This window comes from Schistocerca gregaria, chromosome 2 (assembly GCF_023897955.1).
Source record: "Schistocerca gregaria isolate iqSchGreg1 chromosome 2, iqSchGreg1.2, whole genome shotgun sequence".
Classification (NCBI taxonomy): Eukaryota; Metazoa; Arthropoda; class Insecta; order Orthoptera; family Acrididae; genus Schistocerca; species Schistocerca gregaria.
The window spans coordinates 660,982,501-661,005,821 of record NC_064921.1 but is presented as its reverse complement, the minus strand read 5'-3'; the positions used below and the strand labels follow the sequence as shown (position 1 = coordinate 661,005,821).

Below are 23,321 nucleotides of genomic sequence, written 5' to 3'. Positions count from 1 at the left end.
TATGAGATATTTCTATCAGACTACAGGACCGCTCAATCACGTTCGAGTCGGTCAGATAGTTTTAATTTGCCACGGAGTTTTCTGTTTGTCTTTTCAGTAACATTTAACGGATGGCTGTGTGATACATTCGTGATGCAAGTAACCTAAGAAGCCATTTGTTTTGTAATATGTTCATAGTAAATTAGGCTGGAACTTTTCCACAATCAGACAGTTTATACGTTGAAAATTGTTGACTCGCTTAACTGTATCTTGGTCAACTAGACAAAATATTTTTACGAGGAAATCGTAAGACACAATGCGATCACTTATAGTGAAAAAAAAAGGAAGCAAGACCTGGACACATAATTTGATGATAATGTGATGATTAATACTGGGACCAAATCATGCCTGAAATAAGTAACTCTTCTATTCTCTAGTCCGGCACTTTTTCTTTCTCTTTTTTGTCATCTCTTTTTTGAGTCATCAGTCCTCTGCCTGGTTTGAAACGGCCCGCTACGAATTCCTTCCTGTACCAACCATAGTAGGATTTTGCAACCTACATCCGTAATTACATGCTAGTTGTATTCCGTTATCTGTCTTTTTCTAGTTTTTTAACTTGTACGGCTCTGTCTAGTACCTCTGAAGTTCTACCGCGATGTCCTAAAAGATGTCCTACTAGCGTATCCATTTTTGTTGTCGATGTTTTCGGCATACTGCTTTCTTCGCCGATTCTGTGGTGAACCTCCTGACTCCTTACCATCTCAGGCACCTAATTTTCACCATTCTTTTGTAGTACCACATCTCAAATGCTTCGATTTTCTTCTGTTCCGGTTTTCAAACAGTTATGTTTCACTACCATACAATACTGTGCTCCAGAAGTGCTTTATCGTTTGTTATCAATGACAGCAAGCAGACCTTCAGATTGCTGTCAGCCCTCATTCCGAAGATTACTGTTAAAAAATGAAGACGTAAAGCCACATTACTTACGATTTATATCGTCCCGTATGTATCTTATCTACATTTTTACCATCAAGTCACAACTTGAAAGTCCGCAGCTCGTGGTCGTGCGGTAGCGTTTTCGCTTCCCACGCCCGCGTTCCCGGGTTCGATTCCCGGCGGGGTTAGGGATTTTCTCTGCCTCGTGATGACTGGGTGTTGTGTGATGTCCTTAGGTTAGTTAGGTTTAAGTAGTTCTAAGTTCTAGGGGACTCATGACCATAGATATTAAGTCCCATAGTGCTCAGAGCCATTTGAACCACAACTTGAAAACAGTCAAGATAACATAAAGATGCTTATCTCGTTATAGAACATTTATAGACAACAATAAAATATTGTAACCTTTTAGCTTCTGCCTATGTCTTGCTGCGGCAAGTTCGTTAATAAAGAAGAGTAGTCTATCCATTACTTGACAATAGTTTTATTTCACATCTACCAGACGCTCTTTCTGTGGCTTCATGAGAGTCGAGAACGTCACATATTTTGTGATTCATGTAAACTTTGAATGCTACATTTGTATTTTAGCTTTAAATGACGTTTCTTCTTCTTTTTTTCCTTAGGCAGAGAAATGTGTCCAGGTTTTTCTTCCATTTTTGTACCACCAGATTCCCTCATACAACATTACGTTTAGTTTATTACTCTCACATCGTGATATATACTATAGGGAATAGGATATCTGATGAAACAGTGCCATAATTAGTGGTTAATGTTCTTTGAGTCATTGTGTCCTCGTCCTACAGAAATAACGTTCTTTGAGTCATTATGCTACCCTCGTTCTAAAAAGATGATAGCTTAATTGTAGTATTGCATTCATTTATGTACACATGTTTGCTGTATGTAGACTCCTCCTTCTTAGCTGTGGGTGGTATTTTCGGAAATTTAGGTGTAATATACAGGTGTAGGCCTGCGTCCACGATTTTAGAGATATCATGTGTGAAAAATGCAAGTTGCGATTCATATAAGTAGGATTCCTGAGTATGTGGTGATTTTGATTAGGCGCTACGCTTCCTTGAAATAAGTCAGTAGTATATCGAGTGAAAGTACTGACACATATCACTACGCGATATTAGTAGAATTTGTCACCATTTCGTGATTAATTTTTTTAGAGCGTACTGGTCAGATTTTCTAGGAGGAAACGTTTGCGTTTTTTCACACTGAGTAGGGGTTCTTCCGGTGTCTTCTGTGGGCCCTCTTTATAGGCAGGAGGCAGTCAGTAAATCTCATTAGGCAGGGTGAAGGTCCCCTGGGAGCTGGATAGTTTTCATAGAAGTACTTTTGTCGGCAGAGCCGGTACCTCTCCTGCTCTCCTAGCCCTGAGTATAAGGCATTGTGCTGCCACTGCCGTCCCCAGAGACTAAAAGTTGTCAGGACGTGTCGTGCGTCGTGCTTGGGTAGCTCAGTTGTACAGTTTGGCTTCGGCGGCCGCCCGGAGAGGACGTGACGTACTTCCGGCTGTGGAGCGTGCTAGCTTGTGTTTGTTTACTTCTTAATCAAGTAGTTCCTCTATTGGCATCACAAGCGCAGAATGCACTCCGTTTGCTAACAGAGCTTGGCAGGCCCATCCAAGTGCTAGTGATGTCCAACAGTGCTTAACTTCGGTGATTTCGCGGGAACAGATGTTACCACAGCAGCAAGAGTGTTGGAAAAATTACTTTATAGTCCACTAAATGAACAGCCAGTCACACTGAAAACATGTTGACCATGTTGAAAAGTACCTGAAAGAATTTTTTTTGCAGTATATTAAAAGAACTTATCCAAAAAATTACGTGTATGGGCATGGTTCGTTTTATGTAGCATAGATGGAGTAAGGCATGATGGAACCTAAAATTAATTATTTCCACATATTAATTGTTCTATAACGCTTGCGAAGTTTCCCACGGCAGACTAGTAGGCAATGGCAAGACTAAAATCGCTGCCAGAGCGTTTTGCTTGTTCCAACAAGTCTTCTTTTTTCATATCCAGTGCATCTGACTTTCGGCTTGATATAAAATATCACAAATACAAAACACACCCTATAGACCCCTGCTGATCTAACTCATAGCCTTTTCAGAGGGAATTATCAAAGTAGACAATGTTGTTCCGATGTCTTAATTCGTCAAAAACTTGTCTCTAAATCCGATATCAGGATCAATCAAACATTACAGTGCCCCATGCTAGTGTATAGGCTTCATCTCGCAGTTCGAAAAGTTTATCTCTTGCTGTCACACAGTCGAAGCCACGTCACATTCGATCGAAAAGGATACTGCACAAAAGTAACACACATTCGCGTAAGTAACAAATGAAGATCACTAGACTTTCTAAGTTATTGTTACTCCATGTGGCGATATTAATTTTATCTTGCTGTACAAAAGCTTTATCATCTTCCAATCGTAATGATAAATCTTACTGCCACACACTGTGGAAACTATTTTCCAGAATTTTATCCATCACAGTTATACTGAGAACTTTGTACAATTTACTAGCACTTGCTATGGGGTGTCAGCTACTAGGTGTGTCAGCTACTTGGGGGAGAGGTTACAACTGAGGGTGTCAGTTACTGATGGACCATTCTTCAATGTAGTAGTTAAAAAGGTAAACAGGTAAACGGATAAACTGATAAACAGGTTACCCGGTTACACATTACCTGTTTACCAATAGACTAGAACATTCCAAGCACGTGCCTGTTTGTGTGGTGTTCTCGAGGCTACGGCGTGAGAGAGAGAGAGAGAGAGAGAGAGAGAAAGAGCGTGATTACACTTTGCATGCTTTGGCGTAAGTTGCCGAAGGTTACCGAAGCAGCTTCTGCTGATGACAGCCGAGTGAGCACTCGTAAACAGTCACGAGGGTGGCGGAGTCACGTGAGCTCTTGGTCACGGCCGCTCGGACGTCACATGCCTGCGTTCACTTGCTCATAGGCTGTGAATCTGTAGCGTGTTCATACACGATGCCATTAGTTTGCCACCAGAATTGGACGAAATTCATTCTAATGAAGAGTCAAATAAAAATAGTTACTCTTTATTCGTGAATATCGTATATTATTCGAAGCATAATTCACACACGTGAACAAAAACATTTTTAGTCATATGTGAATCTAAAGTATCGCGAATAACAGATAAATTTGAAATGCAGTGGCATTTATTGCTCCAATTTTTTTTCTCATTTATTAAATGTATGTGCATGTTGTTGCTTTTAAATTAGTTTTCAGAACAAATCTTTTTGTCAAACATGTCGGTACAGACTTTATATTAGTTTCGAAGGTTTGGCTTTATGATTGTAAAGAAAGCTATTCTGCACTTGCAAAGATGATATCGGTGCGTTATAGCTCCTTAAGTAGTAGGACATTAACTTTATCTTTGAGCACAGAGCGTTTCCTATCTTGTCCTGATAATAACAAACATTATAGTAAGTAGTAGTACACATTGCTGTAGCTAAGAAACAAGTGTGGCTATGCTATCAGCTGTCCTCGTGCAAAATCAGTCATATGCTATAGTGATTCCTACGGCAGTATTAACTTCATTTTGCGGTACTATGATAAATTATGCTGCCGGCCGGTGTGGCCAAGCGGTTCTAGGCGCCTCAGTCTGGAACCGCGCGACCGCTACGGTCGCAGGTTCGAACCCTGCCTCGGGCATGGATGTATGTGATATCCTTAGGTTAGTTAGGTTTAAGTAGTTCTAAGTTCTAGGGGACTGATGACCTCAGATGTTTAGCCCCATAGTGCACAGAGCCATAAATGATGCTGTCACACAGTGGAAACTTTGAACAGCTTATTTTCCGGAAATTTTCTCCATCACTTATGTTCTAGGAACTTTGTACATTTTCCTAGCACCTATTGTGGGGTGTTAGCCACTGTGGATGGAGGGGTGGGGGAGGAGGGGGCGGAGTGTTGTGAGCTACTGGAACTGCCAGCTGCTGGAGGCCAGTTTCCAATGTAGCCAGGCAACAGGTGAAATGTGGTTGTAAATAGAAAATGGTAAACAGCAACAGGTAATAGAAAATAGTAAATGGTTGACGGATAATAGGTAAGGGGTAACAGGTAAATGGGTCATTTTAGAGCACTGTATCCGCAAGGTGGAACCTCGTGAGCAGCAGTCGCTTTCCACGCATTGTGTAAACAGGAAGACTACTTTCTGCACTCTGCACCAGCAACGTGCATCCACTGAGTGGGGTGTACTACCTGCATGGCCCTCCCGTGCTTCTAAGGAAACGTGAACTCCATACAACTTCGTCACAACCTATCATCACTATTGGGCTCAGCAAGTATTGGGATGTATTTAGAATTAGAAATCCTTTTAGCTGCGTTTTCCACGATTTCTCTGGAGAAAATCTGTGTTTTATATCCGAGATTCACCAAGTATTACCACAGCGATCGTGTAGGATCATGTACAAAGAAAATTTAAGTGATAATCGAATACTGAAATTATTGAAGATCGTCACTTCTTCGTCGAAATATAAATTTTGCTTTAAAGAATAACTGATGAAATAATGCTCGTATTTAGACTGCTGACATTTAGACATATTTGGGACAGAATAAAAGAACCATTATTTATGGTGAGGGGCCTGTTTATAATTGACAAAAAGCTACAATCCAGCTACACTGTTTGTTCTTGTGTGTAAATCGTCCAGATGAACTAATAATACTCGTCGCAGTTGATAACATTAACTTCAATGAAAAAAAAAAGAGGGAGCAAGTGGAAGGCATGGTAGTAACTAGAGATGGACGTTATTCGAATAAATTTATATCTGCACAATAATTCGAATAAATTTTTAATTGGATAATTATTCCATTAAGTTTCTGTCTGCATGATTATTGAAATAAGCATGTGATTAAAAAATGTGTTTATAAATAACTTATATTTAACTAACGAATAACGGAGAACGCCACTGTATTTTCTTTGTTTACTTATTCTACCGAATTCTATGATTAGCGTTCCTTCCGTTTGCTCAGAGCAGTTTCTGTTTGATAAATAACTCATTGATGTACCGTACATGAATATTTCTGGATGCCGCAATGAGTTAAGGCCCACATTACAAAGCTCAAGGTTTTGGGTTGAATCCCCTTTGGTCCTTCTATTTTTTCTGTTGCTTATAGCTTCTTTCATTTCTATGAATGAGAAAAATGCCAAGTCAACCTGCATTGGGCTTTGAGATACATGTCTAACTGCATGTCCCCTTAAAACTAGCTGTCAAATTTGCTTTGTAGGTAGGAGAAAGTCAAGGGCACTCCACTATGCCTGGTAAAGCGCTACAGTGTTCAAGGATATTGGTTCAAATGGCTCTGAGCACTATGGGACTTAACATCTGTGGTCATCAGACCCCTAGAACTTAGAACTACTTAAACCTAACTAACCTAAGGACATCACACACATCTATGCCCGAGGCAGGATTCGAACCTACGACCGTAGCAGTCCCGCGGTTCCGGACTGAGCGCCTGAACCGCTAGACCACCGCCGCCGGCTGTTCAAGGATATTGCGCAACGTAAAAAAATGTAACAGTGTTGCCGCGCGGAGTGGCCTCGCGGTTTGAGGCGCCATGTCACGGATTGCGCGGCCCCTCCCACCGGAGGCATTCCTTGGGCATTGGTGTATGTATTGTTCTTAGCATAAGTTGAAGTAGTTCGTAAGTCTAGGGACCGATGACCACAGCAGTTTGGTCCCTTAGGAATTTGCAAACATTTGAACTTTTTGTAACAGTGTTCAAACCAAACATTGGTTTGAGCGTAGCTTTACTTGCTTTACAATGTAAAAAGTAACACAAAAATACTTAGCAGTTACGCTACCGGCGTGGCCCAGTTCAACTAACTCTATGCTTGCCATTACTTCTCCCCTCTCCTGCTAACATGTGGAAGTACTCTATGTAAGTACCCAAAGATGATAATGCAGCCAACATAAATTCTTTGTCTGCAGCACTTTCCTCCATTGCATCTAGGTCACCAACTTTGTCAGATATCGATATGTTGTTGATGTAATTACTCATCTCGCTCGTGTTCGTAATGTTACAAAATGATCAGAAGTCAGCTGCTACGACTAACATTAACAGACTTTAAATCCAAAGAACTCCTAAAACATTTGTGGTGTGCTGCTGGACGCCCAGAGTCATTCCAACCTGTTTTGGGATTATCTAACAGTAAGATTTCCCTAAATGTGAGGAATAGTTATTCGATCCGATAAGTGTCTATGCAGTTACATAGAGCACTGACATTCAAAAAGCTTCTGAAGAGATACGGCATTTGGGAGCATAAAAGAGTTAATGATATTGCAGCACACTAGCAGCTTTTTTTATCGAGACGGTTGGAACATGTTTTTACCTCTATACACCTACTGCAATCATTTCAGCACTGTCTGACGACTTAAAAACAATGCCTGTACTGCTTTCCATGGCCTAACAACAAACTACAGACATATAATTGCCAAAGAAATGTCGTACAAATCGTGTCAAGATTTTAAAATGATATTAGGATGAGAAAAGAAAATTTCATTTTGAATGTCATGTGAGAAGTGAAGCTAACATGGAATAACAAAAAATTGCTTTCCAAAAACTACGGTGGAATTGATGCTTTATCAGTGTCTGCTGAAGAAATTGTAATTTGATTGTCATATATCATTAACATGAAATAAAGAGTACTTCAGCCGATATAATGCATCAACAACCTCTTTTCAAATGTAGAACATACTGTCTTTACTATCTACATCTACATGGATACTCTGCAAATCACATTTAAGTGCCTGGCAGAGGGTTCATCGAACCACCATCACAATTCTCTATTATTCCAATCTCGTATAGCGCGCTGAAAGAATGAACACCTATATCTTTCCGTGCGAGCTCTGATTTCCCTTATTTTATCTTGGTGATCGTTCCTCCCTATGTAGTCGGTGTCAACAACATATTTTCGCATTCGGAGGAGAAAGTTGGTGATTGGAATTTTGTGAGAAGATTCCGTCGCAACGAAAAACGCCTTTCGTTTAATGATGTCCATCCCAAATCCTGTATCATTTCTGTGACACTCTCTCCCATATTTCGCGGTAATACAAAACGTGCTGCCTTTCTTTGAAATTTTTAGATGTGCTTCGTCAACCCTATCTGGTAAGGATCCCACACCGCGCAGCAGTATTCTAAAAGAGGACGGGCAAGCGTAGTGTAGGTAGTCTCCTTAGTAGGTTATTACATTTTCTAACTGTCCTGCCAATAAAACGCAGTCTTTGGCTAGCCTTCCCAATAACATTTTCTGTATATTTCTTCCAATTTAAGTTGTTCGTAGGTATTTAGTTCACTTTACGGCTTTTAGATTAGACTGATTTTTCGTGTAACTGAAGTTTAACGAGTTCCTTTTAGAACTCATATGGATGACCTCACACTTTTCATTATTTTAGGTTAACTGCCAATTTTCGCACCAATCAGATATCTTTTCTAAAACGTTTTGCCGTTTGTTTTGATCTTCTGATGACTTTATTAGCCGATAAACGTCAGCGTCATCTGCAAACAACTGAAGACGGCTGCTCAGATTGTCTCCCAAATCGTTTATATAGATAAGGAACAGCAAATGGCCTATAACATTATCTTGGGGAGCGCCAGAAATCACTTCTGTTTTACTCGATGACTTTCCGTCAATTACCACGAACTGTGACCTCTCTGACAAGAAATCGCAGATCCAGTCATATAACTGAGACGATATTCCATAAGCACGCAATTTCAATATGAGCCGCTTGTATGGTACAGTGTCAAAAGCCTCCCGGAAATCCAGAAATGCGGAATCGATCTGAAATTCCTTGTCAATAACACTCAGCAGTTCATGTGAATAAAGAGCTAGTTGTGTTTCACAAGAACGATGTTTTCTAAACCCATGTTGACTGTGTGCCAATAGACCGTTTTCTTCGAGGTAATTCTTTATGCACGAACACAGTATATGTTCTAAAATCGTGCTGCATATCGACGTTAACGATATGGGCCTGTAATTTAGTGGATTGCTCCTACTACCTTTCTTGAATATTGGTGTGACCTGTGCAACTTTTCAGTCTTTGGGTACGGATCTTTCGTCGAGCGAACGGTTGTATATGATTGTTAAGTATGGAGCTAATGCATCAGCATACTCCGAATGGAACCTAACTGGTATACAATCTGGACCAGAAGACTTGCTTTCATTAAGTAATTTAAGTTGCTTCAGTACTCCGAGGATATTTACTTCTACGCTACGCAGCTGTTCTCGATTCGCATTCTGGAATATTTACTTCGTCTTCTTTTGTGAACGTATTTCGGAAGGCTGTGTTTAGTAACTTTTCTTTGGCAGCACTGTCTTCAATAGTATCTACATTGCTATCGGGCAGGCATTGATTGTTTCTTGCCGCTAACATACTTCACATACGACCAGAATCTCTTTGGATTTTCTGCCAGTTGTGGAAACTGTTATAGGCATCTCGCATAGAATTCCGTGCTAAATTTCGAGCTTCTGTAAAACATCGTCAGGATTTTGCGTCTGTTCAAATTTAGCATGTTTGTTTCGTTGCTTCTGCAACAGCGTTCTAACTCGTTTTGTGTACCAAGGAAGATCAGCTCCGTCGTTTGTTAATTTATTTGGTATAAATCTCTCAGTATCTGCCGATACTATTTCTTTGAATTTAAGCCACATCTGGTCTACACTTATTAATTTGGAATGCATGGAGATTGTCTCTCAGGAAGGCGTCAAGTGAATTTTTATGTGCTTTTTGGAATAGCCGGCCGGCGTGGCCAAGCGGTTCTAGACGCTTCACTCTGGAACCGCGCGACCGCTACGATCGCAGGTTCGAATCCTGTCTGGGGCATGGATGTATGTGATGTCCTTAGGTTAGTTAGGTTTAAGTAGTTCTAAGTTATAGGGAACTGATGACCTCAAATGTTAAGTCCCAAAGTGCTCAGAGCCATTTGAACAATTTTTAATGTGTATATTTTTGGCTTATTTTTCGAGGATTTGGGGATTAAAATATTCAATCTTGGTACGACAGCCCTGTGTTAACTAATCCATGAATTGGTTTTGATGCTCGTTATTAACTCAGGATTATTTGTTGCTAACAGATCAAGTGTGTTTTCACAACCGTTTACTATTCGGGTGGGCTCATGAACTAACTGCTGGAAATAATTTTCAGAGAATGCGTTTAGCACAATTTCAGATGATATTTTATGCGTACCTCCGGAATTAAACATGTATTTTTGCCAGCATATTGAGGGTAAATTAAAGTCACCACAAACTATTGTCGTATGAGTCGGGTACGTGTTTGAAAACAAACTCAAGTTTTCTTTGAACCTTTCAGAAACTGTATCATCTGAAATGGGAGGTCGGTAAAAGAATCCAATTATTATTTTTTTCCGGTTGCCAACAATGACCTCATCCATCCTAACTCACAGGAAGTATCTACATCAATTTCGCGATAAGTTAAACTACTTCTGACAGCAACAAACATGCCACCGCCAACCGTGTTTAGCCTATCCTTTCGGAACACCATTAGGTTCTTCACAAAAATTTCAGCTGAGCTTATTTCCAACTTTAGCCAGCTTTCAGTGCCTACAACGATTTGAGCATCAGTGCTTTCTATTAGCGCTTGGAACTCTGGTAGTTCCCCAACACAGCTACCACAATTTACAACTGTTATACCAATGGTTCCTGTATCTATGTTTTTCCTGTGTTCAGCGTGCATCCTTTCTTGTGTTTTCCCGAAACCCTCTAACCTAAAAAAAGCCCAGTCCACGCCACATAGCCCCTGCTACCCGCGTAGCCTCCTCCTGCGTATAGTGGATACCTGACTATTCAGCGGAGCCCGAAACCCAACCACCCTTTGCGCAAGTCGAGGAATCTGCTGCCTACACGATCGCTCAACCGTCTGAGCCTCTGATTCAGACCTTCCACTCGGCTCTGTACCAGAGGTCCACAATGGGTCCTGTCGACTATGCTGCAAATGGTCAGCTCTGCTTTCATCTTGAAAGCAAGACTGGTAACCTTTGCGACTTAGCCGCTCGAAACCAGAGAGAATCTCTTCTGATCGAAAGTGACACACATAATTGATACCGACGTGAGCCACCACCTGTAGTTGGCTGCACGCTGTGCTCTTCATGGCATCTGGGAGGACCCTTTCCACATCTGTAATGTCTCCACCCGGTATGCATACTGTGTGCACATTGGATTTCTTACCCTTCTTGTCCCTAAGGGCCCCCATAACGCGCCTAACGTTGGAGCTTCCAATTACCAATAATCCCACCCTCTGTGACTTCCCAGATCTTGTAGGCTGAGTGGTTTCCTCTGAAACAGGACAGGCGACAGCATCTGGCTCAGCGACAGTGTCAGCCATAGACAGCACCTGGAACCTGTTTGTCAGGCAAACCGGGGAGGCCTTACGTGCTGCCCCCTGGGAAGTCTTTCGCCGCCTGCTTCGCCCCTGGGCGACCTCCCACTCAACCTCAGGTGAAGGGTCAGCCTCAGTGCAAGCAGTAACTGGGTTGGCCACCGGTGAGGACCGATCGAAGGACTCTGACGTGCTGGGCGTCCGTTGAAAAGTGTCACCAACTCGGCTCGCATCCGCACACAACAATCGCAGTCCCTGTCCATACTGAAGACCGTGGAAAACTAAACTGTGCAGATAAACGGAATATCGGCACGTGCTGCGCAACTCTGCTGTAGAACCTGACGAAAACGCACAAACTCTGTGTAGTAATATGCAGATATTCAAAACCCTAACTTCCTTCGAAAGTGAAATAATGTCAAATGACATTTTTTGAATGATTTCTTGAAGCCATCAGCTGCCATTGCAAGAAGAATTGTTCTGATGACTAATTTAACAGCAAAAAAAAACATGGATACGTTTAAAAAATGACAAAAATTTGGAACAATAAGTGTCATTCTATTCCTCATATATCTATTATCTACATCTACATCTACATGACTACTCTGCAATTCACATTTAAGTGTTTGCAGAGGGTTCATCGAACCACAATCATACTATCTCTCTACTATTCCACTCCCGAACAGCGCGCGGGGAAAACGAACACCTAAACCTTTCTGTTCGAGCTCTGATTTTTCTTATTTTATTTTGATGATCATTCCTACCTATGTAGGTTGGGCACAACAAAATATTTTCGCATTCGGAAGAGAAAGTTGGTGACTGAAATTTCGTAAAAAGGTCTCGCCGAGACGAAAAACGTCTATGCTGTAATGACTTCCATCCCAACTCGTGTATCATATCTGCCACACTCTCTCCCCTATTACGTGATAATACAAAACGAGCTGCCCTTTTTTGCACCCTTTCGATGTCCTCCGTCAATCCCACCTGGTAAGGATCCCACACCGCGCAGCAATATTCTAACAGAGGACGAACGAGTGTAGTGTAAGCTGTCTCTTTAGTGGACTTGTTGCATCTTCTGAGTGTCCTGCCAATGAAACGCAACCTTTGGCTCGCCTTCCCCACAATATTATCTATGTGGTCCTTCCAACTAAAGTTGTTCGTAATTTTAACACCCAGGTACTTAGTTGAATTGACAGCCTTGAGAACTGTACTATTTATCGAGTAATCGAATTCCAACGGATTTCTTTTGGAACTCATGTGGATCATCTCACACTTTTCGTTATTTAGCGTCAACTGCCACCTGACACACCATACAGCAATCTTTTCTAAATCGCTTTGCAACTATACTGGTCTTCGGATGACCTTACTAGACGGTAAATTACAGCATCATCTGCGAACAGTCTAAGAGAACTGCTCAGATTGTCACCCAGGTCATTTATATAGATCAGGAACAGTAGAGGTCCCAGGACGCTTTCCTGGGGAACACCTGATATCACTTCAGTTTTACTCGATGATTTGCCGTCTATTACTACGAACTGCGACCTTCCTGACAGGAAATCACGAATCCAGTCGCACAACTGAGACGATACCCCATAGCTCGGCAGCTTGATTAGAAGTCGCTTGTGAGGAACGGTGTCAAAAGCTTTCCGGAAATCTAGAAATACGGAATCAACTTGAGATCCCCTGTCGATAGCGGCCATTACTTCGTGCGAATAAAGAGCTAGCTGCGTTGCACAAGAGCGATGTTTTCTGAAGCCATGCTGATTACGTGTCAATAGATCGTTCCCTTCGAGGTGATTCATAATGTTTGAATACAGTATATGCTCCAAAACCCTACTGCAAACCGACGTCAATGATATAGGTCTGTAGTTAAATTGATTATTCCTACTACCCTTCTTAAACACTGGTGTGACCTGCGCAATTTTCCAATCTGTAGGTACAGATCTATCGGTGAGCGAGCGGTTGTATATGAGTGCTAAGTAGGGAGCTATAGTATCAGCGTAATCTGAAAGGAACCTAATCGGTATACAATCTGGACCTGATGACTTGCCCGTATCAAGCGATTTGAGTTGCTTCGCAACCCCTAAGGTATTCGTAACATTTTTTATTCAGAGATGAAAAAATGTTTTATTCATGTATGTGAATACTGTTTCGAGTAATATACATTATTCACAAATAACGAATTATAATTTTTATCTGTATTTATCTTTCATCCAATTCTGGTGGCAAATGAAGTGCATCGCGCATGCACACATTGCAATTCGCAGCGTATGTGCAAGTGAATCCAAGCGTGTGACATACGTGGCCGTGAACAAGCGCTCACGTGGTTGTGCCATCCTCGTGGCAGTGTACAAGTGCTCGCTCGCCTGTCATTAACGGAAGTAACATCGGTAATCTTCGGCAACTTCCGCTTAGGTATGCAAACTGTCCCGCACACCGCAGCCGCGTGAACGCCACATGGATAAGGCGTGTGTTTGCAAAACGTCGAACGTGCTCGTTTTTGTGGGATCGGATCGACGTTTAATAATAAGGATGAGCAGTGATCTGTTAAACTCTTTCACCATACATCAGATTTTGACCAAGGATTTGCACCTGCGAAAAGATTGTTCCAAAATGGGGCCGAAACACTTCTCAACTGACCAGAAGGACAATCGAGGGAACGTATGCGTTGATCTTATTGAGAGAATTTGCCAATGACCACGTATTGGTCAGCCGTGTGATCACAGGTAGCGAATTCTGAATTTTTGAATACCATTCTGAGACAAGAGTGGCACTCGGCGACATCCCTTTGACCGGAGAAAGTTCGAATGAGCAAACCATAGATGAAAACAATGCTGATTGCTTTTTGACAGTAGAAGGGTCGTGCGCAGAGAAATGGTTTCTCCAGGACAAACTGTCAACCAAGAGTTTAACAAATATGACCTAGAAAGACTCTGGAAGGCTTAACAGAGTGGGACATGATATTGCAAACAAATGGATGCTACATCATGACAGGGAACCATATCACTCGGCCACTTCCGTCACGGAATTTTTGCTCTCAAAAGGCTTTCCTGCTGTTCCACAGCCCATCTGTTCACCTAATCTGAGTCCTTGCGACTTTTCGCATTTCCTGAAATTGGAAAATATCTTAACAGCACGTCATTTTGGGACTCTGGGGAACATTCAAAAGAATGTGACTGACAAGTTACATGTTAAAGGCTCTACCAGTTGAAGCCATTCAGCACTGATACCAAGACCAGGAGTAACGACTCCGCTGGTGTACGCCACATTAGTTTTATCACACACTTCGTAAATGTTGTCTACCAAAATTCCAAGAATAAAATGTGTGAATAATCTTGTAACCGACGGGGAGACAAGAAGGACTGTAAACTGAGCAAATCACTGTTAGGTGACGTTCGAGGAAATTTATACTTGCTAGAGGAGAGTAAAAGAATTCAAGAACCTATAGTTATCAACAGGGGATGAAACGGCCAAGAATTACTATAAAGATATGTTCTTTATCTACGAAATACAGTATTAGTAGCAAAGGAAAAATTGGACTTTAGTTATACACAAAGCAAAAACAGTATGTTGTCCACTATGTCAACACTTACTGATAGAAGACTGGGAAAGGACTAATGACTTTTTGTTCCATTCGAACAGCCCTAAGAAAACCAAACGGACCGACCGACCGCCGTGTCATCCTTAGGGACTTACGTGATAGGACGCGGATACGGAGGGATATAGAATCATCTAACTCCTCACCTGGATGTTGCCAGTTTTCGTGACTTGGAGCCGCTGTTACTCGGCCAAATACCTACTCAGTTGTTATCATGAGGATGAGTGTACCGCGGCAGGTCATAATCCATGGTGGCCCGGAAGGTAACCTATCGAAGGGCTAACCACGCCTGACGTTGTTTAACTTCGGTGATTTGATAGGAGCCGGTGTAGCTACCGTGGCAAGGCTGTTGATTCTCTGACAGCAAAAATGTGTGAATGCTATAAAAAAAGAAACAGTCTCGATTACCGCAGACTAATGCACATGAGTGCATGAAGACACACATGACCAGTCACATCCACTTCACACACAACAGTACCTCGCACCACCCATACCCCAGCCAATATCCATTACTCCACTATCCATTAATCCACTACAGTCACGTTTCAATTTCTATCTATATCTATTCACAGTGGGTGAACAAAAATATAGAAACACGAGAAATACAATACCTTACTGTACCAAATACGGTTGCACAAAAACCGTGAAATTCAAAACAGCTTCTAGTCGTCAAAGAGTTTACAAATATGGGTCCTGTATGGTTTGCAAGGAAATCTTATACCACTCCTCCTGTAAAACAGTGGCAATCAGGTAACGATAAAGAAGGTGGGCAATTATCACACACCCTTCTCTCCAAAGCAGACCACAACGGCTCAATAATTATGAGATCTGCTGACTGGTGTCCAGGAGAGATGCGACAACTCAACTTCATGATCACAAAACGAGTCCTGGATTACGTAAGCTGTTTATCAGGTCCCTGTCGTCTTGGAACATAGCGTCTAAATTGGGGAACAAATGTTGTATCATGGGATGGGCCTAACCAGTCAAAATGGTTACATATTACTTGGCAGTAATACGATCTCGCAGAGTAACCATGGGGGTAATGGAATACACGGTTTGGCTGTCCAAATGATCACATAAATCCCTCCATATTTTTCTCTTGGCACTTAAACTCGTCCAGAAGTTGAAAACAGTGTGAAACAACACTCGTTCTTTCATTGCTCCGTAGTCCAGGCTTTATAGCTTCGGCATCACTGATCAGTGGCTTTGCAATTCCATTACCCTGCAACTCCCTGCTTATGGAGTTGCCTTCCTGTTGTTTTAGTGCTGACAGTGTTCGTGAGTGCAACATCCAGTTCTTCAGCGTGCTCTGAAGGTGTCGTCCTCTTCAGTCCTCTTTAGTGACAGTCTGTCACGATGCATCAGTGCACAACATTGTCCACGTTCTGACTTAGTGGATGTTTTCCCAGTATGCGATATAAATCAGCGAACAGTCTGATACTGCTGTTGGTGCTGTTAAACTTTTTACGTAAATTGAGAACATCATAGGTTCCTTTACACTTTCTAGGACCACGTCCTACAAGGTGTCTCTTGAAACTCAAAACACTTCGGTTGCATTCGTTGTGGAAGTATGTACCATATGAGAACCAAGAATTCTACTACGTTCCGATTCACTTAGCTTCGACGTAATGCACTCACAACGTCGGAGGACACTGTTCCAACCACGACTGATACTTGCTATTTATTGAGGACATCATACAAGTGTCGTTCTTGGTGAAATACAACAGCGCTTCTGCTTTTATGTAGAAGTACACATTTTTCGCAGTGTTTCCGTATTTTTGTTCAACCCCTGTAGACGAGACGCAAGCCGCTGTACATTTCAAGGTACCATATCAGCTATTTTCTGTTCTGTTCGTTCTGTTTCATGCTCATAACGAGGGATGGAAACATGACTGCCTGTTTGCCTCTGTACGCACCCTTATCTCTCTTATCTTGTTCTATTGATCCGTATGCGAGATAAGCGATGGTAGTAGGAGAATGGTCGCTCATTCTTCATCGAATAACAGTTCCCTAAAATACTCAAAGGGTTTTCACAAGAACTTTTCGATATTATTCTGGATGTGGAACCATCTAAGGATGTGAACTAGAAAATCTTCAGCGAACAGTCTGACAGTGCTGTTGAAGCTCTTAAATCTTTTGTGAGAACTTTTTTGAGAACATCTGAGGCTCATTTACGTTTTCTAGGACCACATCCCATAATGCATTCGTTTCTCTTGAACACTCGCCTTCGGCTGCGGAGTTTGCATTAGTTAAACATTAATCGGGTATCTGCAGATGTATCCTTTGTGATCATATCTAGCTTTCTTGTAGATTATGTGGTACGGCCTTGAAAGCCTTCCGGAAATGCAGTAAAGTGGAATCTCCCTTTGCAAGATATCGTGAATTGATAAAGGGAGCTGTATTTTATACAACTGGGTTTCCCTGAATATGTGCTGGAACTTGGAAAGAAACTTACTTTCTTCAGGAACGTTATAATTTTTAAGTTTAGCAAATGCTCCAAGATCCAGCAACATACGTACGTTAGTATTATTGCCCTGTGATCCTGTGCATCCGTTCTTTTACCGTATTGTGAACAGGAGTGATTCGCATGCTTCTCCTGACAGATAGTACTATTCGCTGGTCAAGAGGTTCTCGATAAATATGACGTAGGAAGTAGGATAATTTGGCAGCGTATTCAGTGTAAAACGTAATTGGAATTCCGTCAACACCTGTTACCTTGTTCGCTTTTATTTGTTATGGTTGTTCTTAATAACACGCGTGCTAATATCGATATCTCCCATTTGGCAGTTTTTGCGACCGAATTAAATATTTCTTTTTTCTAGTTATTGTCTTCAGTTTTACCATCAGACTGACCACGAAATCAGCTGATCTCTCACTCGATCGAATCTCGTTTATCCAGAGTTCCAAGCAATTATTCCCACAAGGTAATAAGCAAGCCCTCATACATCTCTACAGGATGATTCCGTGAGGATGTTACAAAATTTCAGGGGTGATGGAGAAGGGTAAATGTATCAATCTGAACTAAGGAACCCTACTCCGAATAGAAAGGTATAAGCGAAAATCTATAAAGTTCCGCCTTAGCCTCTTGCACTGATCGAATTAAAGGTTCCATCTTCCGAACCCTGATCATGACGTACAGAATTCCCACTGAATATTCCCCAATACACTCAGATCATTTCCCCTATCGACGGAAGAGTAAAGGCGCACGCAGTTTGATGTTAGTGAGTGAAGAATTTCAAGTCTATGGTACATTAATAATGAAATCCATTCACATGCACAAGCTTCACAATTTTACAAAAAGGTATCACCCAGCGTCACTATAGGCATTGTACCGTCGCACGAAGTTCTGTCTTGCCCATTTTAATATCCCAAGAATCATTTAAACAGTGTGGCAGGCAGCGAGAACTCTTCCCAGGAGATCCTCCTCAGTCTCGACTGGCGTCTTGTACACAAGAGTTTTCACATGGCTCCACATGAAGAAGTCAAGAGGGGTGGAATTAGGTGAACGCGCTGGCCACGAAATAGAACCTTCTCTGCCTATCCACTTTTCAGGAGATTTCGCAGCCAGCTGTTCTCGAACCCATAGTTCAAAGTGAGGTGGGGCTCGATCGTGTTGGAAACGCATCCGCTGACGAATAACAAGTGAGGTACGTTCCAGGAACCTCAGTAGTACGTCTCACATTAACGCTTTCTGCACTGGTGTCTTTAAGCTGGGAGGGAGCACAAATGGGACTAGTACACAATTACTGTCTATACCTGTCCACACGTAGAATGATAGCACTTGTTGATGGCTTTTCACAACAGTAGCGTGGGGTTCTCATTGGCCCAAACGTGACAATTGCCACTGCTTAGCATTCAGTCTCCGATGAAACACGCTTCATCCATCATATGTGCGCCCGAAACTGAGGAGCGACTTTAAGACGGAGCAAGAACCAGTTGCCGAAAACAGCATGAGCTCCATAGTCAACAGGAGTCAGCCCCTCCCTTTCTGAGGACAACAGGAGTGTAGCTGCATTTCCAGTAACCTTCCATACAGTACTCTCCTACTCTCCTAAACATTCATTTCAAGTACCACTGATCGAATTCTGATTGCAGGCGCCTCATTCGCACGGTCAAGCACTAGTAGGCAGTCACTGTAGTTGGTCGTCTTCCTCTGTCGTTGTACTGTGGTACCAATTGCCCGCTCCGCTTAATTGTTGGAACAATCTTCCGAAAGTGGTGTGAGCCGAACGCCTTCCACGCGGATATTTGCGCCTGTACTCGTAGAAACTTTCCGCTTCTCCGATGCTTCCATCTGCTTGCCAACACACGAAAATCATGTTTGCAAGTTCCATAGCTGGGTACTGTTCCATTTATTTAGGACTGATGGACGTTAACTGTGCAAGTTGTAAGGACATCTACTACAGTTCAGATATTGTACGCGAGGATTAATCACGTCAGTACACAGTAAGCCACCAGCAATGGATTGCTAGAGTTAGTACCGCAACCTCTTCACCTAGGCCCTTGTCGGTATTGCCTACCCTACAATCTTAGCAGTAACAGTACCGATACATGCATTTAATTGTCAGAGTTATCAGACCGATTTTCGCGTATAACTTTCGACAAGGGTCCCTTACTTAAAATCGATACGTTCACTCTTCTCCATCATCCCTGAAAGTTTGTAGTATCATCACGGAATCACCCTGTGTATGTACAGTGGCCCAATGGTTCTCTTCTTCGACCCAATAAAGACATTAGGAGGGTAGCTCAAAACAGTTGAGCTGTGAACAACTAACGATCCTGGAACAGACCATTGATGATGGCCAGATGTTCAGGACGGATGGAATGCGAAATCTGGAACATTCTGTCATCGTGATTTGATTTGCGGAGGCAGCTACAGAGTAGTGCACGGAACACTGACCACGGTCATAACGGATGACAGTGAAAAATAAGCCCTTGAGGACTGGTCATCACCGACAATGACAGCCATCTACGCCGGATGGCCGGCGCACACAGCGTGACAAATGCCAGCCTGCCAGTGCAGCGCCTCTGCGTGTTTTGCGCATAAACATATCCGCCAGTGGGTTCAGCAGCAGTCTGCTGAAAGGGGTTGAGAGACCTGTGAGCTTTTAACCAACTAAACTTTCAACTCCTGTGCCCGCTGTGAGGGATGCAGCTTTTCAAATATGTCTTATGAACTTAGATGTTTCCAGATACCATTCGAAGTCCTGTCTTCTATAAAGAATTCGTCCACCACTCAGCCATATGTCACTAACATTTGAAGTACGAGGAGCGTTCACTAAGTAACACAACACATTTTTTCTCTCGGCCAATTTCAGTTGACCGGCCGCTGTGACCGAGTGGTTCTAGGCGTTTCAGTCCGGAACCGCACTGCTGCTACGGTCGCAGGTTCGAATCCTGTCTCGGGCATGGATGTGTGTGATGTCCTTAGGTTTAAGTAGTTCTAAGTCTAGCGGACTGATGACCTCAGATGTTAAGTCCCATAGTACTTAGAGCCATTTGAACCAATTTCAGTTGGAAACGTATGAGATTTTTTGTTGGTCGTCATAGTGTATTCCCGCATCAGACCCTATAGATCACGAAGTTCCGGTAACTGGTTGCGTTATTAAGTAGTTTTCAAAGAAGCCTCTGTAAGTGAGGTTTGTTCCAAGCGTAGAGTTTCTTTTGGCGGAAAACCGGAGAACCGCAGATACTCACAGGCGCTTTAAGAATGTCGATGGAGGCCTGGCAGTAACCAAAAGCACTCAGAGCCGCTGGGCGAGGTCTCTGTCGCCTCCACATAACGAAGTCACGCAAATCTGTCCGGCCACGCACGCGTGTGACTCCTGGAACGTGCGGCCACTCTCACTCCAGGTAATTGACGGATCACCATCAAAAACCTCGCAGCACAACTGGACGTCTCTGCTGGTGGTGCCGGCACACTTGTCCATCAGTTGCAGTAATCAAACGGGTGTGCCTGCTGGCATCCTCACCGCATAACAGAAGCCCATAAAGAGCAACAGAGGAGCATCTGTGCAGGTTTGGTTGAAAGTTACGAGGCCGATCGTGACAGTCTTTTGTCGTACATTGTCGTAGGGGATGACACATGGGTTCATCTCTTCGAACCGGAAACAAAACGGCAATCCATGGATTGGTGCCACAACACCTCTTGTACGAAGAAAAAGTCTAAAGCTGCACCCTCAGCCGGTAAAATCGCGCTGACGGTCTCCTAGGACTCTGTTGGAGCTATCCGGTTGGACGTTCTCCATCGTTGTGCTACGATCAACTCTTAAGTGTGTTGTGCTAACCTCATGAAAGTAAAGAAACGACTTCAGCGTGTTCGACGTCGCGTAAAAGCAAACGAACTTCTCCTCCTGCAAGGCAACGTAAGGCCTTACACAAGTTGACGCATCCGAGAGGAGCTCACAAAATTTCACTAGACTGTTCTTCCTTACCCACTCTACAGCCCAGCCGGAGCATCTTCCGACTTCCATCAGTTTGGCTCAATGAAGAATACACTACGCGGGAGCAGTACGTGAATAATGGGGAGGTTACTTATGCAGCAAGACGGTGGCTCCGACGTCGGCCAGTAGAGTGATACCATATGGGCGTAAAGGCCCTCCCACTAAGATTGTTTAAGGCCGTCACATTGCACGGGGATTATGTAGAAAAATATGGTTTTTAGCCAGAGGACTGTGGAATAATATTGTGTATCGTAAATAAAACCAACCTCCTATTAGAAAAAAAAAGTGTTGTGTCACTTGAATGAGATTTTCACTCTGCAGCGGAGTGTGCACTGATATGAAACTTCCTGGCAGATTAAAGCTGTGTGCCGGACCGATACTCGAACTCGGGACCTTTGCCTTTCGCAGGCATGTGCTCTACCATCTGGGCTGCCCAAACACGACTCACGCTCCGTCCTCACAGCTTTACTTCTGCCAGTACCTCGTATCCTACTTTATAAACTTTACAGAAGCTCTCCTGCGAACCTTGCAAAACTAGCACTCTTGAAAAAAAGGATATTGCGGAGACATGGCTTAGCCACAGCCTGGGGAATGTTTCCAGAATGTGACTTTCACTCTGCAGCACTTGCCCGCAAACGGCAAAGGTCCCGAGTTCGAGTCTCGGTCCGGCACACAGTTTTAATCTGGCAGGAAGTTTCATATCACCGCACATTCCACTGCAGAGTGAAAATCTCATTCTGGAAACATCCTCCATGCTGTGGCTAAGCCACGTCTCCGCAATATCCTGTCTTTCAGGAGTGCTAGTTCTGCAAGTTTCGCAGGAGAGCTTCTGTAAAGTTTGAAAAGTAGGAGACGAGACACTGGTAGAAGTAAAGGTGTGAGGACGGGTCGTGACTTTTCTTGTCTTAGTTATTAAACGCCCCTCGCAGATCTCTTACCCTGAAATGAAAGATGAAATACTTCAGTAATTTTGTAACTTAATATACGAAACTATGTTACGTAAACATGGACCCTTATTCTTTCCTCTCTAAGAGCCCCGCTAAACTGAGATATTTTTGTAAGTGGGTGGAACCAAGGTGCCCTGCTTGTGCGTTGCGCTGTCGTCATGCTCGTGCACTGGACTAGAGTAGGGCAACATCGGTTTCTGTCCTTCGTAAGACATCCAGCAGTGTTCCACGATCGTCCTTTTTTGTTCTGCTGCCTTGAGGATATTTGGAAACTGAAGCTGACAGATGCTGAGCACTTTAATTGGGTAATTACACGGGAAGTACTACAGCAACCCATTAGGAAACAATAGCAGACCGCGATGCTCATCAGTAAATATAGTGGATGAGGAATGTGTAAAAAGGTGGGAAATTGACTTACGTAGGAAATTAAGGATTACATCAGAGCCTGAAAAATACGGTTTACATAAATGCAATAGAATGTCCGTTTTATAACCGCGCTGTCTTTAGAGGAAATAGCTGTTTAATGTAACTCGTAATTCTCGTACATTATTTAGCACCATGACATGCCGCTGATAGATTCACTATTCCAGGTTGGTGAAGCACACACATCTCGAAAGAAGACTAAGACCAGAATGAGGGTCCCAACGAAGGGCTCAGATCTTGGACACCGTTCCGCTGACTTGGTGAGTCAAGATGTTCTTCGTGTTTCAGCTCCAAACAAACTGCTGTTTATGCTCACAGGAAACACTATATATATCAACCTATTCTTTCTGATTCTGGTAATATTAAATCTTCCCCTTTTTGTAAATGACACAGGGTAATAAAATGATAACGCTATTTATATTTAATTTTTAAGTTCTGAGAAAATTCATTTTCACTATAACAGACATATTTAATCACAAATCTCTTAATATGTTTCATTTCTCCAAATTCCACAAAATATTCACTGGAGTGTGATTCGTGGCATGGATAGGTTTATTATTCAGCACACGCAAACGTGCCACACATTCGTAAGCGAAAATCAAAAATAAAACTCAAAAGGAGTGTTATACGTCGTTATTTGCACTCACATCC

At 42.7% G+C, this 23,321-nt stretch overlaps 1 protein-coding gene across 1 annotated transcript in view; it reads left to right on the top strand.

Annotated features, from left to right (window-relative positions):
- Nucleotides 1-23,321, top strand: part of LOC126334708 (sodium-dependent nutrient amino acid transporter 1-like) — a 175,729-nt gene that overhangs the window by 57,022 nt on the left and 95,386 nt on the right. Inside the window, exon 2 of the mRNA XM_049997217.1 lies at nucleotides 22,838-22,930. Within this exon, the coding sequence (XP_049853174.1) occupies nucleotides 22,880-22,930 (51 nt within the window). The 5' untranslated portion in view covers nucleotides 22,838-22,879. The remainder of the gene's footprint in view (nucleotides 1-22,837; nucleotides 22,931-23,321) is intronic.